The 13,046-nt window shown below is 48.3% G+C and overlaps 2 protein-coding genes and 1 long non-coding RNA gene across 5 annotated transcripts; 2 read left to right on the top strand and 1 right to left on the bottom strand.

The window, feature by feature from the left end:
- Window positions 1-5,207: 5,207 nt before the first annotated feature.
- LOC120905155 (aarF domain-containing kinase 1) lies at window positions 5,208-8,552 on the top strand. 3 transcript variants are annotated; one of them, XM_040315982.1, is made up of 3 exons: window positions 5,208-5,735; window positions 6,185-7,533; window positions 7,613-8,552. In XM_040315982.1, the coding sequence occupies exons 2-3, from the start codon at window positions 6,319-6,321 to the stop codon at window positions 7,952-7,954; spliced, it is 1,557 nt and encodes a 518-aa protein (XP_040171916.1). In that variant the 5' UTR covers window positions 5,208-5,735; window positions 6,185-6,318; the 3' UTR covers window positions 7,955-8,552. The 3 variants fall into 3 exon arrangements, with proteins under 3 accessions (XP_040171916.1, XP_040171918.1, XP_040171917.1); XM_040315984.1 differs by lacking the exon at window positions 5,208-5,735 and adding an exon at window positions 5,869-6,028; XM_040315983.1 differs by lacking the exon at window positions 5,208-5,735 and adding an exon at window positions 5,869-6,043.
- On the bottom strand, window positions 8,363-10,243 carry LOC120905157. Its single transcript, XR_005739882.1, has 4 exons — window positions 10,062-10,243; window positions 9,496-9,969; window positions 9,154-9,426; window positions 8,363-8,706 (listed from the first exon to the last, which is right to left on the bottom strand). It is a non-coding gene; the product is annotated as an uncharacterized LOC120905157 (long non-coding RNA).
- Window positions 9,636-12,832, top strand: LOC120905153. Its single transcript, XM_040315975.1, has 5 exons — window positions 9,636-9,766; window positions 9,960-9,998; window positions 10,274-10,548; window positions 10,626-12,148; window positions 12,252-12,832. Exons 1-5 carry the CDS (start codon window positions 9,659-9,661, stop codon window positions 12,395-12,397), a joined length of 2,091 nt encoding a protein of 696 aa, XP_040171909.1. The 5' UTR covers window positions 9,636-9,658; the 3' UTR covers window positions 12,398-12,832.
- Window positions 12,833-13,046: the final 214 nt, after the last annotated feature.

Raw genomic sequence — 13,046 nt, 5'->3', positions numbered from 1 at the left:
CAAAAACGCATACCTTCCTTTCACAGGTGGCTAACACCCATTCCCTTGTTCGGACGTTTCCCCAGATGAAATACAACCTGTCTCGCTCCCTAGCCTCTTTTTCCTTCCCGCCCGATAAGCCAAAGTTTCCGGGTCGGCATCGGAAAGTAGCGCACCCTTGAAGAAAGGCGATTTGCTCTTTGCCGCCTCATCCCCCGGCCATTCGCTTATCTGCCGTCAAAAGGGGCTACCTACCTGCGCCCAACGCCCGACCCAGGCAAAATCCCAACAGGCATGAGCAATTGTGCAATCGATCGGCGCGGTCCCTAGCGCTCGCCACACAGATGGCATCAAGAAGGGCGAAGACTATCTCCGTCCCGAGCAGGCGTCTTTTTTTTTCTCTGTTCTCTGTTCTGTTTCGATTTTTCCTCAATTCCCCCTCAAAATTTAACACACCACCACCACCGCCACCAGCCGCCAGCTCGCTCTAATCATGGCGCGCTTGATCCGTTTTGTTCTCTTGCGCCAATAATGCGCCACAACTTCACGCAGGGGGTGTTCCTGCGGGTTTTATGGACAATCGTGACTTTTATGACCAATACACACACACACGTCGATAACAACACACCGGACCGAAGCGCAACCGACACCGGGGATTGTAATTTTGTTTAATTTTTCTCTCCTCCCGTCGTTTTCGGTCGTTCGTCGTTCTCGGTCGGGAAATGTGTGTGTGTGTGTGTGTGTGTGTGTGTGTGTTTGCTTTATATTGGATTTTCCCCCCTCTTTGCACCAGCACCCCAGTGCTTGTGTATCTTTGTTTTGGAAATTTTCGACGCATTCCTGGCAAGAGGGTCAAACTCTCACACCTCGAATTCGACATGCTGGAATATATTCTTTACCGTCTGATATATTAAGTACAAAAAGCTTGACTATATCATCGTCCCAAGGAAGAAGAAACCACAAGAGCACAATCGGTAGCTTTAGTGTCAAAGGGAAGAGCAACACACAGCCAAGACAAACACCCTCCGGGGAAGCGGGTGCCGGAATGGGTAGGTGTTACCCTCTCTCGATCAGCCCATATATCGCCATCGTGCCATCGAAGGTCAATTAGCCTTTTGCCGTGGTGGAAACCAAAAAAATAAAAGGGAAGCGACGCGGCCCTTTTCCTTTGTGCGCTTCTTTTCGTTCGCTTCCCTTCCCTGGATGGGCCAGCAGCGCGTACCTTTCCGGTTGCGTGATTGCGACCGTTCGTTTGATCTACCTTCGCCGATCTATCTCCAGTGAGTCACACAGAAGTCCACCGAAGAAGAGTCCCCGTAGATAGCGCTGTTGATATCAAACCTACACGCCGCGGGGAAAATGGTAACCGTTTTTCCCTGCAAGACAAAAACAGCCCCCAATCTGTCGCTTCGTTTTAGCGCCTTTCATCAAGCATGTGATCATCGGACGTTGCTTTTCCGCTTCTTTTTGTTCCCGAAACAATCTTCAAAATTAAACCCACAGTATGGTGGGAAGTAACTCTTCGAACGTTTTTGTGTGTTTCAACAAGAGCATCTTCTTGACCGTACAAGAACGGCCAAGGAAACGGCCCATTGACTTTCGATGTACCAAAAAAAAACCCCCCTCTGCACACACTGAGCATGCCACAGCACAGCAACAACAATCATTAGTTTTTCCTCCCATCCCGGCGTGTGGGATTTTTGGCTTTTGGGGCGTGAAGCTGCCGGCGCGCGCGCGCTGGGTGGAAGAAAAACGGCACAAAGGTAATCACATAAGTGGCCACTTCCGTCACGATCCGCGGATGGCGACAGCGCAAACGACGCGCTTGTCGATGGCTTGTTTGTTGTAGTAGCGGTGCCTGCCTGCCCTCTCTTCCTGCTTTCCTCTTGAATGTCCAAAAATGCCACGGAGTCCACTATTACACTACTGGCCTTAAACCACTGTACAAGAAGGGTGTCTCTGTAGGGGTTTTGTTCCATCATCTTGCTCTGCTGGACAGTCATCTCTTTCCCTTGTCAAAATTGCTCAATAGAAGCCGTGTTGTGTGTGTGTGTCGTGTTCCGTTCCTGTTTTGGACTTTCTCGAAATGGATAATTTCAGAAATCATCGTTGGAAGTCGATTCGAAAAAAAGGTCACACGGAAAAGGGAGGAACAGCTTGTTCTTCAAACCCAAGCAGCGTTGAAGATACTAAAAACAAATCATTGTGGGTAGACTCTTTTGTTGCGTCTGCGTCTTACTGGTTGTAATCTTTCGAACAGTCACTCTAATCACACTTGTAATTATTAACGCCAAAATAGTTCCACTAAACGGTATCCACGTGCGTGCGGTGTGTGTCTGTCTGTGTGAAGAGTCGTTAGAAAAGAGAGCAAGAGGCAATAATTTAAACTATTTAAAAATGTACTTAAATCCCAAAAGACAATTCTTAATTGACCAAGCAAAAACAAAAAAAACGCACCATCTCACGACCTACATATCCTGCTTTTCCCAAATTCGCGCTATCACCAACTGAAACAGTTTCTGGAGCGTATCAAAACACACACACACAGTGTTTTTATCACCGATATAAATTCGTTTATTTATGAGTGTGCAGTTTGTAAAGCTGCCGAGCAGAAATAAAAACCACAAAGTAGAATGATGATGAAAGATTAGCAAAGTCCAAACATCCACACCTAACATACCACCACACACCACCAAACAAACCGAAAAAGAGTCGGAAGCCAAAACAATGCTGCTGCGCGTCATTGACAAAAACTAGCGAGCAAAAAGGAGAGCATTGGAAAATAGCGATAAATTAATTAAAATTGATTATAAAAATCTTTCCCGGCGGTTTACGGTTTACCATCGGCGTACCGAAACTAATGAAATCCAGCCCCCACTTGGTGGTGTGTGTGGTTTTTACTTTTGCGAAACTTATCATTTGACCCAGTGAATAAGCAAGTGAGTTTCTAAACAAACGGAACTCCCTGCCAGGCGTGAGGGGGGGCATGGCACAGAAAGTAATGATCATATAAAAAATTAATTAAATAAATTCGCACAAATGACCAACCGCGCACATTCGAAAGCGTATCACTGCTCTCCTCCTGTCTAGTGCTAGTGTGCACGATCAAGTTATTATCTTTAGGTAAGAAGCGGTCAGTTATCCGCGTGTGGTGTGTAAGATTTGCTAATCATTGCTTTCCAATTCCATTCCTATCGCCTGTCTCTCCTGCTTTAATATCAAGGACTGTGTAGAAGCGGTAGACTGAAGGAAGGAGTGATTGGAGGAGAGTAGCACAATTATCGCGACTGTAACTGTAATTGCTAACGGGCACAAATAGCATTTGAATAATGCATAGATCAAAAGCAACTGAAATGCAACATGAAAAACATGAAAATAAAAGGCTGACAATACACGAGACGACGGTGTAGCGACACTTGATGATGCACTGCCACCTAACCTTTTGGATAGATCTGCATCTGTATTAAACATAAACTAGCAAGTATTCGATACATTTCCCTTCATAAATCTCGTTCACAAACGTAACTCACGCACAATTACACCTATTTCAAATATACAATAAGCTAGAAGGGGAAAGAGAAAAGAAAACAAATCAATTACACGAGGAACAGGGGGGTGCATTTAGCTGATGAGCACCATGAGAGGTAAAGCGATTTATTAGGAAATTGTGTTAACGAAATGCATGCGGTTTGTGGTGTTCTCGCGAGTGTGTGATAAAGATATGTGAAAATTTTCAAATAGAACAAACAAAAAATCCTTAAACGCATCTCTTATCAATGCAACAATGCTAGGTGAGGTGTGAACGAATATTCTTTTCCTTGCGTATATACAACAAACAAACGAAAAGGAACGAAAAGGCGCTTATTGCCACCGACTGTACTTACTGCTACTTTAGATAAGATAGATTTAGAATTAAGCAGCAAATGTTTTGTTTTTGCTAAACATTTTGTATCCAGATATTATCCATCCTTCCTGCATATAATTCTTAGGGCAAGCAAAAGAACGTAGCTGACTGCAAGTGTGGTTAGCTGAATGATAATTTATGAACGGAAATCTCCAATCCAATTGACACGATATAGGTTTACGAATTGATACATTTTACCCTTAATTCTTAGTTAACTATTTTAATCCTCTTCAAGTATTTAAGATTAAGCGAAGAAAACCACAAAAAAAACTGCACAAGAGCGATCTTTGGCGCAGTAGCAACTATACATCATCCCAACCAATACTCCTTTACTCGTACTATTTACGGTTAAGACAGCATTAAAGTAATGACACGCGCTAAGATTGCATATGCAGTTCCAGCGCAACCAGTGAGACGAAGACAGAAAAGGGAACAGAGTTGAGCTGAGAGGATCAATGTAGCACAATAAGACTTTTTTCTAACGAGATGGAATTAGAAAGGACAGCAAGAAAAAGCAAGAAGGAAGTGCGTTTTGTGTGTGTGTTGTATTTGAAGAGGGGCCGTGGATGACGATGGAACCGAAGTCAATGAAACTGAAAATAAACAAAACCCGAACAAAGTTTTAAACATTGCGTGTGGTGTGTCTGTTTGTATATGGCTTGGAGTTGGAGAAGAAGGTTTGTTGTTTGCGTCCGGGTGGGAGGTCGTACACAGGATGATGTCACATTGCAGTATGTTTGTATAATTTGAAAAAAAAAACATATTTATTGTATGCAGCGGAAGGTAAGTATTTGTCTATCCCAATTAGAGGATATTGTTATAGGAAACGAAACTTAGGCGGCGAAGGAGATTCTTTTATGGAACCGAAAATGAGCTATTTAGCCTGATTTTACATGAAATTGCCCATGAATATTACAACAGTTTATGATACTAAACTAAGAAGATGACGAAAATAGTTAGTTGTACAGCAAAATTGAAGAAAAACAAAAAAAGAACCTACCAATAAGGCTCGACCGTTTCCTATCTTATCCACATAAAAAGTATCAACGAATTTGTATTGGTAAGATAATATAATTTCATACACAATTTTACCATTTTTACAAGAATGGTATCATCTTAATCTTTTTCCCCGATGAGATCAACGATTGAAACATCACTTCAAATCAACATTTACATTCCAACGGCCGTTCCAAACAGTTTGAACCGTTTCGTTCCGAACCGGTTCATTTCTTCGTTCGGCGGTTTTTGACGTTTCCGAAGTTTGACAGTTGCTCGCCGAACTGACTGCCGCTTTCGTCAAGCAGCATAAAATGCGAATTTTCAAAGAAAATAAGCATACCGTTCCCAACATACTTTTGCACCTTCGCGCAACATATTTCCATCCGGTAAAGTCCGGCCTCAAAATCGTTGGAATTTAACACAAAGTCGTATTGCAGCTCAAATGCAATGTTTACATTCCGATCCCTTCCGGAGCGAGCATTTCTGGCTGGGGTGGGGTGAGAGCAAAACAGACAAAAACATGCCCCATTACGATCGCACGCGTTGTTGGTAGTAGTGGTGGTAGTGTGATGTAAGGAACATGTTTACGAGGAGTGGGGGGAGGGAAGCAGCAACACGATAGCACACGCACACAGTGATGGCGCGCCGGAGAGCGAGCTATGCGCGAGATGGTGCGCTTTCACGTGCGTGAATCGAATACACCTCACACTTTCCCGTTATCTGTACGCCAGAGCGTTTGCCGCGTGGACTCATCGCGCAAGCCAGCCAGCCAGCCAGTCCCGTCGCGGATGAGTCGAACGGACACGGTTTCATCCTTGACGATCCGCACCCGTGTCCTTGTGTAGCTGGAGTGGTAAGTGGGTGGTGTAGTGTGGTGGTGTTATTTGTTTGATTTTATTTACGTAAGTGCTTCCCGTATGTTCGTGAGTGCGCGAGGGCCCTTCCGCAGGGCAGGTGGGTGGATGGGTGGGTGGGTGCGTGCGTATCGCGTGCTTGCTTGACGGGCGACGACGATTTCATCATCACAGTCAACACGGTGGCCCGCGCCCAGCTGATGTGAGCTGAAGCTCGGTCAGCTTTCTCCGGATTCCTTTGCTTTGTGCGGGGTTTTGGAAACGCAACAATCAGTGAATCACCTGCGGAGGAGTAATTATGCTGAAAGTGGGCGAATCGTTTGTTTTTTGGGACACTCTGACACAGCAACACACTCATTACTTTGTTATTGCTTGGTGTTGCTCGTAAATTGTTTTCCTCATTTACGATTCTTTGCTAATTAATTCCGCGCATTTTCTTTCTTTTTAGACACAGCGCGACCAGACTCTTCCTAGTGAGTGTTATAAAGTGCTGAGGATCATAAGAAGGCGCATGTGAGAGCCTTCTGAAAAGTCGCGAGTAGCTCGTAGTGCAACAAACCTCTGAACCCTCCCAACAGAAAGATGTCCTTCCGAAGGGCACTAAAGTACGGTGTCGTGGGCAGCGCGGTGCTCGGCACCGGGCTCAGCCTGCACGCCAACGACTACGACATCAACTCGGTCGGTATCGTGCGGCTCGGGCGTGCCGGAGCGACCGTGTTCGACATTGCCACCACCTACCAGGCGAACCTGTACAGCCGCGAATGGACCGACAAAAAGTCCGCCGAATACCTCAAGGTGAAGAGCGACACACACCGGGCGGCGGCCGAGCGGCTGCTCGAGCTGTGCCGCACCAACCGGGGCGTGTACATCAAGGTCGGCCAGCACATCGGCGCCCTCGAGTACCTGCTGCCGGCGGAGTACGTCAGCACGATGAAGGTGCTGCACAGCAACGCACCGCAAAACCCGGTCGAGGATCTGTACCGCGTGATTCGGCAGGATTTGCGCGTCGACCCGAGCGACCTGTTCGAATCGTTCGATCCGGAACCGCTCGGGACGGCCTCGCTCGCCCAGGTGCACCGGGCGACGCTGAAGGATGGGCGCGAGGTGGCGGTGAAGGTGCAGCACCCGTACGTGAAGGGCAACTCGATCGTGGACATCAAGACGATGGAGGTGCTGGTGAAGCTGGTCGCGTGGACCTTCCCCGACTTCAAGTTCCAGTGGCTGGTGGACGAATCGAAGCGCAATCTGCCGATGGAGCTGGACTTTGCGAACGAGGGCCGGAACGCGGAGAAGGTGAGGGAGATGTTCCGCCACTACCGGTGGCTCAAGATCCCGGGCGTGATCTGGGAGTACACGACACCGCGCGTACTCATGATGGAGTACACGAAGGGTGGTCAGGTGAACGATCTCGAGTACATCCAGCGGGAAAAGCTCGACCCGTACGACATCGCGAACAAGATCGGGCAGCTGTACTCGAACATGATCTTCCTGAAGGGGTTCGTGCACAGCGATCCGCATCCTGGCAACATTCTGGTGCGGCGCGGCGAGCAGAACGGCGGCACGGAGATTGTCCTGCTCGACCACGGGCTGTACGCGGACCTGACGGAAAAGTTCCGCTACAACTACTCCAAGCTGTGGCTGAGCATACTGCGCGTCGACCAGGAGGGCATGAAGAAGTACGCCCAGGCGCTCGGCGTCGAGGGCAGCATGTGGGGCCTGTTTGCGTGCATGGTGACGGGCCGGCCCTGGAACTCGGTCATACACGGCGTGGACAAGGTGAAGCAGGACGATGCGGAGGTAAGTGGTCGTTGTTTCGCCCGTTCCAAGTGTGTGTGTGTGTGTGTGAAGTAACGTTTGTATTTGATGCCATTTGCAGAAGGAAATGATCCAGAACGAGGGCAAGCTGGTGCTGCCGCACATCTCCGACGTGCTCGAGAAGGTGGACCGGCAGATGCTGCTGGTGCTGAAAACGAACGATCTGATCCGGGGCATCGAGACGACGCTGCGCACCCAGAACCGCATGACCGCGTTCTGGGTCATGTCCAAGTGTTGCGTGAAGAGCATCGGCAGCCAGGAGTATCTCACCGCCGGCGACACGTGGAGCAAGCTGACCACCTGTCTGCGCGAGCAGTGGTGCATACTGAAGCTGAACCTGTACTACCTCTACCGGGGGCTCGTATCGCTCCATCTGCTGTCCGCGCTTAAGATGATCTTCTAAGCGGGAGAACGGGCGAAACACCCAAACACACACACACATACTCCAGCAACACTAACTCAGGAAAATGATTGATTTTGCTACCGTGTGCGATTAACCACAATGGTTGTACGGAGTGGTGGTCGATCGTCATTAGGAGTGGGGAAGGGGGCACCTTTTTCGGGTGGCAGTATAATTAGCGAAGGTTTTTTTCTGTAATCGCCGTTTTGTGCGGCTCTTTTCCGTACGCTTTTAGCTAATGTTGCTTTTTTTTGGTTAGTTTTCTGTTACTATCGTGAGCCAGTATCCAGCCAAGCCAAGATTTCTTGTGTTATTTATTACATTTATTCTACGTCCTTTCAAGGTGGTAGCCGATTTCTTAACGTGCTGCCCGTTTCATCATTAGAAGGAATTTAGTTAATTGTAATTTTGTTTTTGTTCGCAGTCGATAGTCGCATCACTGCCGGGTACGGGTCAAGGTCAGCTTTAGCTAAAGCTAAAGCTGGTAATTAAGTGTTCATAGTATGTAAAGCCGCAGGGAGAAACCGCTTCCGAAACGTTAACTTTGCTTTCGTGGGCATTATCGTGAAGAAATAAATGATAAAGACAACAAAGAAGAAAACGCTTGTGTACTTATTTGCTGGAGTGGTCATTCTGATGGTTCAAAAGGATGGACAAGCCTTGCTTGGTCATGACTGGATATAATTCGCTTCCCACATTGATCCGTTATGCCATATTAACGCTTCTGCTACGGTTGGTTAGCTCATTACAAAGGGCTAGACAGAACCAAAGAAGATAAATGAAGAAGTACGTAAACAATCTTGCCCAACTGTTGGTGACTCGATACGATTGTGTTACAATAGATACAAAAATGCGCATTAAAATACGAGTCGAAGTGGTAAAAAGGGGTATAACAAAAACATACCCCAAACTGGGTCGTTCAGAAAATCTATGCCACCCGAAAGAAGAGGAGGAAGAAATTGCTTTTTTCGGATGACGTTACATTCAAATCTGTCCTTCACACAAGGGGATCAATAGAAAAGAGTTTTAAGTGATTTAAGACAAGTAAATGGTCCCATGGTATCCAAGAAAACACTGAGAGGATCAAAACAAGACCCGGAAATTGATACGAATGGTCGTTGAAGTTAGCAATGACGTCGCATTTTTCGTTACCAATTGCAACGGTTAAATTTCAGTTTGAACAGGGAAATATTGTGACTTACCTTTAACGAAGCCTTAATTCTCCTCCATTTCCTTCTATATCTAGGCAAATTTTTCTCATTCCCTTTCAAACATTCCCCCAAAAAATCATCTTTTTTCCATCCGCTGAAATTCAAACGGCACACGGGGCCAGATTGTTTTCGCGTTCTTCTTCCTCGCGTGGTCTCTCGGCTGTCAATGGCGAGCGATTCAGCGTAAAACATTTGACAGTTCGAAACACAGAGAAAAACCGCGAAAGGCCAACAAGCAGTGCATCCGCTCGTTCGTAATCCGTGCTAAAATCGGTCGTGAATTGTATTATTCCGTTCCCAGTTCCCCCTCCTTGGTGTGCTGGGAGTACTTACCCACTCGCCCTTGTTTCTGGCAATTTCCTCCTCCTTCGCGGTTGCACGGCGGTCCCGGGAGTGTTTTGTTGTCGCTCCTCGCAACGGTTGGTGTGTCTTCGGTTCTTGGGGGAGGCTGAAAAAAACCTTCTCAGACCAGTGTCCCCCCAAACCAAAGCCCGAAATGCAGGAACAATGGGAGTGGATGAAAGAGTTTGCCATGCCGGTGGAACTGTTGCAGAGCATCATCTATCTGCAGCGGGCCTTGCGGGACTGTGTGATACAGCACCAGGTAATGAAGGGTGGTGGTGGTGAGGGTTGAAAACTTGCTGGTTCACCCCTCGTCTTGCGGGGGGTGCTTCTGCTTGTTCACTCACAATCGAACGATTTCACAAACGTGCGACATCGTGCCCCGCGTTCGGCCGAAGGAAAATTGAACAGCAAATTAAACCTTTCAATCTCCCTGTGTTTCTTCCGTTTGACAGTTTTTGGCCTCTAAAATCAATATTCTCGCGATGCATCAGGTAAGCAGCAGTGGAAGAATGAATTTCATTGAAAGAGTACAAAGAGTAGAAAAAAACACTCACACAACTGTCACTTTCAAGCTGCCACAATCTATAACGCCTAATCACGAACCTAATTCTTTTCTACTCCCGCGTATCGTCTGTTTCTTGTGGCTGTTGGTCGTGTTGGATTCGTGTAATTAACCACAAAATTGAATCCCGCTCGCCTGCTGAAATCTACAAACATCATCGCACCATCACCACATCGCCTGCTGCGACGTTTTTCTTTCTGGCAGCGCCCAATCATCAAGCGACACATGCTGGAGCTGGAACGCGAAATTCTATCGATCGGCCGGGAGCAGGAGGGAGTGGTACGGCAGCTGTCCGAGCGGGTGAAGCGCTTCCAGATGACCGTCCAGTCTCAGCGGAAGGTAGCGCTCTCGGAGGACATCGTGTGCGGGTACGTGTCGCGACACCTGGCGGCCTTTAATGATGTAACCGATTTGAACGGCACCGTCCCGAAGCACATCTCGCCCCGCTTGAGTGCGGCCGAACTGGCCCAAAAGTACAGGTACGCTCCAAACCCGTTTGTGAATGTTTAAAAAAAAAAAATAATTTATTATGTTTTGTTCTTTACTTTTCTTTTAGTTTGGAAACATTACTAGCAGCGAATGAAGACTTGGTGGTGGTGGTGACGCACGAAAAGATCGACCTGGAAGATGTGGAGCGGCGCGACTCGAACCACACCGATAACGCCCAGTGGGACACGGTGCTGTGCATAGCGGAGGGAAAGAGGAAAAACAAGCATACGGTCGTCAGAAACTGCCTGAAACCGCTCGTAACGGCCCAGCCAGTTGGAAGAGCACAAGCGCCGTCCACAGACTCCTCCATCACCATCGAGGAGCGTCCGTTTGCGGGGATTGCCGATCAAAAGCCACCACCGATTGCGTCCGTTAAAGCAGAGAAGCAGGAGGACGTCGACCAGGAGGAGGAAGAGGAAAGTGAGGTAGATGTGGACGAAGAGGATGGTCAGGATTCATTGCTGACGCCGGAAAAGACATCCGAGGATGAGGCCGAAGCAGACGGCAAGTCTGTGCAATCGATGGATCAATCTGTCGGCAATCGGGCTAGTTGGATGCCGGGACTGCGGGGACGCCCACCGAAAGGCTCGAAGTACGTGTCCATCGCCAAACAGGCCGCCATCGAGGCGAGACGGATGGCAAATGCACAGCAGCAGCAGCAGCAGCGGCAACAGATGCAGCAGCCACCACCACCGGCACAGCCAACCATCATTCAGCGGCGCGTTTCAAAGCGGAAGGATGTGCTGTCGGAAAAGGTGGAAGAACCGATCGAGCTGGATGTCTCGGGCAATGAGGAAGAGGAGGAGGAGGAGCCAACGGAGCTAATGAATACGGCGGCGGTGAGACGGGGACGTAGCAATCTGCTCCAGGCACTTAACAAACAAAAGCGTGGCTCCGGTCGGCCTAATATGGAGGTGAGCGTCATCTCAAATCAACAGAAGAGTTCCAAACGGGGCGCCGGTCCCATTCCCGGTGGCAGTAAGCTAGTGAAACACTTGTCCGAGGGTTCCTCTGGCTCATCGTCAAACTCCCGATCCTCCACGCCGACCTGGCCGGGACGCCACACGTCGGAAGAGTCGTCCGATCGTCGCTCGTCTCCGTCGGCCGAGTTTCCCGCACTGCCCGATCCTGGCGAACCGGTCGAGCCGAGACCGACGAGCATCAGCGAGATGGAGCAGCGAACGTTCCTGCGCTACTTTCAGATTTTCCTGCCGGAGGAAGTGAAAGCGATGAAGGAGCGCAAGAGCGAGCGGAAGCGTCGTAGCTGCTACAGCACGGAGCGGAAAGATTTCCACTACGGCAAGCTGGACTACTACGAGCAGCAGCAGCAGTACCAGGCGGCCCGCGCCTCCAAACGGACCCACCAGCGACCGATCCTTTACTCGCCGCCCGTCGCCGTTGCGAAGAGACGGAGACCACCGCCACCACCTGCTCCTCTTCGGCCCCAACCGCTGGCAGCAGCAGCAGCGGGTGGTAGCGGTAGCACCACAGCCCGAAGTTCCGCTGGACGGCCACGACCACAGCCAGCAACGGTGACCAACATTTTTGCCGCGATGGATAAACGGACGTGCTTCGTTTGCTCTAAAAGCGGTACGCGTGTAGATCAAGATGGCGGTTCCTCGCACGTGGTTGCCATGGCGGCATTGGTTTAAATTAATTTGGAAATTTTCTTCTTCTTCTTTGTATTCCGCAGGCACAACGGAAGAGCTGAGTGCTTGCATGAACTGCTACAACATTTATCATCTGAACTGCCACAAAATCGACGAACAGTCGGAAGCGTACCGCCAGCGGGATGATCTCTGTCCGGTTTGTCTCATCTCGGACGAGCAGGATAAATAGGCAATAGGCAATAGGATGGAGATAGATACTGGTTCCTATTTGTTTGTGTTCTTTTTTCGGTCGTATTGTTATTGCTCCACTCCAAGCGTGAAATTTGTTTTTGTGTTGTACGCGAAATCTCTCAACGGAAAAGAAGAAATGTGTTCGTCCGTCCTAGCATTGTTTTATCGAAGGACGAGGAATTAGTTAAGTCAAGTTTATGTTATTATGTACACATTACTGGATGAAGTAAGATTAACTGTAGATGCCCCCAGCTGTATGTGCAGCATCGACGCGTATGGGTGCTTTATTTTAAGCAAAAAAGCGAACGAATCGCCTTTAAATCGATTTTCCCCCCTCTGGTAGTATTGTAAAGTATAGCTTGTGTCGAATACATGAATGAATCTGTAATAAACGAAAATGTATCAATTATGAAAATAGAAAGTAGAGGCTGCATTTTTTTTCTGTTGTCGTGAGTAGCTTTTACTTGTTTATGTATTGGGAATGTAAAAAGGACCCCAACATATGTACAGGCGGTCCCCGAGATACACGGTTATTGGGGACCGAAAACGGCCGCAAAATACCGCGTATCTCGAATTTCCGCGTAAGTCGAATCTCGCGATTTCCAGCCAAAATATCGCTAATTTTCGTGCAATTTTGCAAGTAGGGG

Source organism: Anopheles arabiensis, chromosome 3 (genome assembly GCF_016920715.1).
Source record: "Anopheles arabiensis isolate DONGOLA chromosome 3, AaraD3, whole genome shotgun sequence".
NCBI lineage: Eukaryota > Metazoa > Arthropoda > Insecta > Diptera > Culicidae > Anopheles > Anopheles arabiensis.
The sequence above is the reverse complement of the archived record's forward strand: the minus strand, read 5'-3'. Positions and strand labels throughout refer to the sequence as shown.

Excerpts from the sequence above, each read along its gene's own strand:
- LOC120905153 (XM_040315975.1), top strand. The coding sequence starts at position 9,659 with ATGCAGGAACAATGGGAGTGGATGAAAGAGTTTGCCATGCCGGTGGAA. Across the intron at positions 9,999-10,273 it reads ATATTCTCGCGATGCATCAG|CGCCCAATCATCAAGCGACA; the intron begins GTAAGCAGCAGT and ends TCTTTCTGGCAG. Across the intron at positions 10,549-10,625 it reads GAACTGGCCCAAAAGTACAG|TTTGGAAACATTACTAGCAG; the intron begins GTACGCTCCAAA and ends CTTTTCTTTTAG.
- LOC120905155 (XM_040315982.1), top strand. The coding sequence starts at position 6,319 with ATGTCCTTCCGAAGGGCACTAAAGTACGGTGTCGTGGGCAGCGCGGTG. Across the intron at positions 7,534-7,612 it reads TGAAGCAGGACGATGCGGAG|AAGGAAATGATCCAGAACGA; the intron begins GTAAGTGGTCGT and ends TGCCATTTGCAG.